Source organism: Pteropus vampyrus, unplaced genomic scaffold (assembly GCF_000151845.1).
Source record: "Pteropus vampyrus isolate Shadow unplaced genomic scaffold, Pvam_2.0 Scaffold25, whole genome shotgun sequence".
NCBI lineage: Eukaryota > Metazoa > Chordata > Mammalia > Chiroptera > Pteropodidae > Pteropus > Pteropus vampyrus.
This window is the reverse complement of record NW_011888806.1, coordinates 3,012,569-3,014,839: the sequence shown is the minus strand read 5'-3', so window position 1 is coordinate 3,014,839 and position 2,271 is coordinate 3,012,569. Positions and strand designations below refer to the sequence as shown.

General features: G+C 38.8%; 1 protein-coding gene across 2 annotated transcripts in view; it reads right to left on the bottom strand.

The window, feature by feature from the left end:
- UNC5C (unc-5 netrin receptor C) overlaps positions 1–2,271 on the bottom strand; it is a 334,483-nt gene that overhangs the window by 38,052 nt on the left and 294,160 nt on the right. For both annotated transcript variants that reach the window (XM_011356261.1, XM_011356260.1), the window contains one exon: positions 803–890. In XM_011356261.1, the coding sequence (XP_011354563.1) occupies positions 803–890 (88 nt within the window). The remainder of the gene's footprint in view (positions 1–802; positions 891–2,271) is intronic.

The window sequence follows — 2,271 nt, the reverse complement described above, 5'->3', positions numbered from 1 at the left end:
CATGTAAGGATCTTCAATTCAACATCTTTTATTTTAAGATCTCTGTTTACTTCCGAATCAGGCCTCTAAAGCACTATTTAAAGATGCATTTTCTATGAGAACTGAGCAAGAAATGCCATATTTAATTTGTTAGAGGCCAATTAGGACTTCGAAACTCCTCTTGTTATTTTCACTTAAAATAACATAATCTTTATGATTATGATACATTTGAAATAGAGCTTTTTGATTCAATTTAGTTTTAATGAACTCTAGATCAATTTAGAAAGGCCCAGTATGGATCAGAGGTGGTAAACATAAGAAGGAAGTTGATAACTCTTAAGTTAGAGAGAGTCACAAAAAGAAGAACCTGCAAGTGAGAATAAAGTGCTTTGCTGAGGTGGAGGTGCGAAGTCAGGGGTTAGGGATTGTCTAATTCTTTGTAACCTTTAACCTTATAATGGGAACAAGCTGGATACCTGAGCTGATGTCTCTGGGTCTACCCACCTATCGCTCTGGACATGTTTCTGGACATGACCCTATTGCTATGGGTCATGTTTCTGGCCATTTGTTCAGTGAATACGGCCACAAGTCCACTTGGGAAGAGACCTCTGGCCTTCCACCCATACTCAAGATCTACAAAAGTGTCTGGAGCCTCAAAGACAAAGAGAAGTCAAGCTGACATTTTACAGCTCTAGGGAAACCAGGGCATGCCAGAAGCAGGGCACTCAAGACAAAAATATGTAGGGTTTATTCTTTCTATCGTACAATTCTCCTCCAAGTCAGACATTGATAAAGTCAAGTGCACCAGAAAAAGCATATTTACCTCATATTTTCTTTCCTGTGTACAGTCACATACATTTCGTAGACTCTCCCTTGGGGAATGGCCCCAGCGGGAATCAGCAAGCTTACTCCTGAATAGCAAAAGAGAAAAGCAGTCATATAAGACCTATGAATCAAAAGGAAACTTCACAGAATGCCTTTGAAGCAAGTGGAAAGGAATGAGGAGATTTCATGGCCATGTAGCCATAAGCCCGCTTTTTCTCTAAAGACATGTAAATATTCATGGCTGCCCTGATTTCCTTCCTTGTTGGCCTTATTTGTTACCACAGCTCCCTCTGAACAGTTATGGAATTATTTAAAGGAATGATGTAATTTTTTAAACTCTCGTTTTATTTAAGGAATAGACAGATGGTTCCACTGTTGTTTTCCTTGTAAAAGGAGCGAAAAGCCAACAACTGCTCTTAAAATTTCAAACAGCTGTAATGATGCATTGTTTCTAATTAAAAAAAAAAATCCCCACAAGATTCAAAGTCAGCAAAATTCTAACCTCAATATCAAAAAAAATTATTTTTGAGATATCTAGTTAGAATCAGTGTTTTTCTGTAACAGACCAATAATTGATGAAGAACTTTCTTTTATCATACATAACTTCAGAAAGTGAAGAATAACTGTTAGTTTTAGTCACAGCAGGTCAAGTAGGTTTTCGCTTCATTGCTAATTAGCGCCAATTTGTAGGAATATTGGATTGACCTGTTTTCTAAGTTAACTGTTCCTACAGCAGTGGTTTGCAACTTGAGCTTGCAAAAGAATCACCTGGAGGACTTGCTAAAACACAGATTACTGGATCCTACTCTCAGAGTTTCTGATTTTACAGTTCCAACAAAACTATAAATTTTTGTAGCTCTACCAAGCTGCCAGGTGACAATGATGGTGGTCTGTGGACCACACTGTGAGAACCACCGGCCTGCACCATCTCAGTGTCATCTCGCAGAGGAACTCAGGGTGGGCAGCAACCTGGAGATACTTGGCTCCACGATTTTACTCCAACAAATGTGGTTTATTTCAATTCAATAAAAATTCATGGAGCATCATTGTGGGTATAGTGTGGAGAATGCCAAGAAGTAAGAGATAATGTTGTTGTCTTTGAGTAGCTTTATAATTTAATTAGGAAGGAAATAGAATATGTCGAACGAGCACAGGGCAGTAAGGAAGCCTGCCCCACCACATTGGAATGGCTCAAGAATAAAGAATGGAGAATTAAGGAGGAATAGTTATTCAAAGGCCTTTGTATAACTGAAAATGTTGAGTCATGACCTTCTTGAGAAGGAAAGTAATGTGAGCGCTGTGGTGCCAGGAGAAGTGGTGTATCACGCTAGTGTAGAGAACGGTTTGTTGAGGCACAGACTAGAAGCAGGAGGACCACACAGGAGGCCAGCAAGCCTCGGTATTTTTTTTTCCAATGGGAATAATAAAATGTACTTTTATGTTTGTTATGGGGATGAAATGAAATTA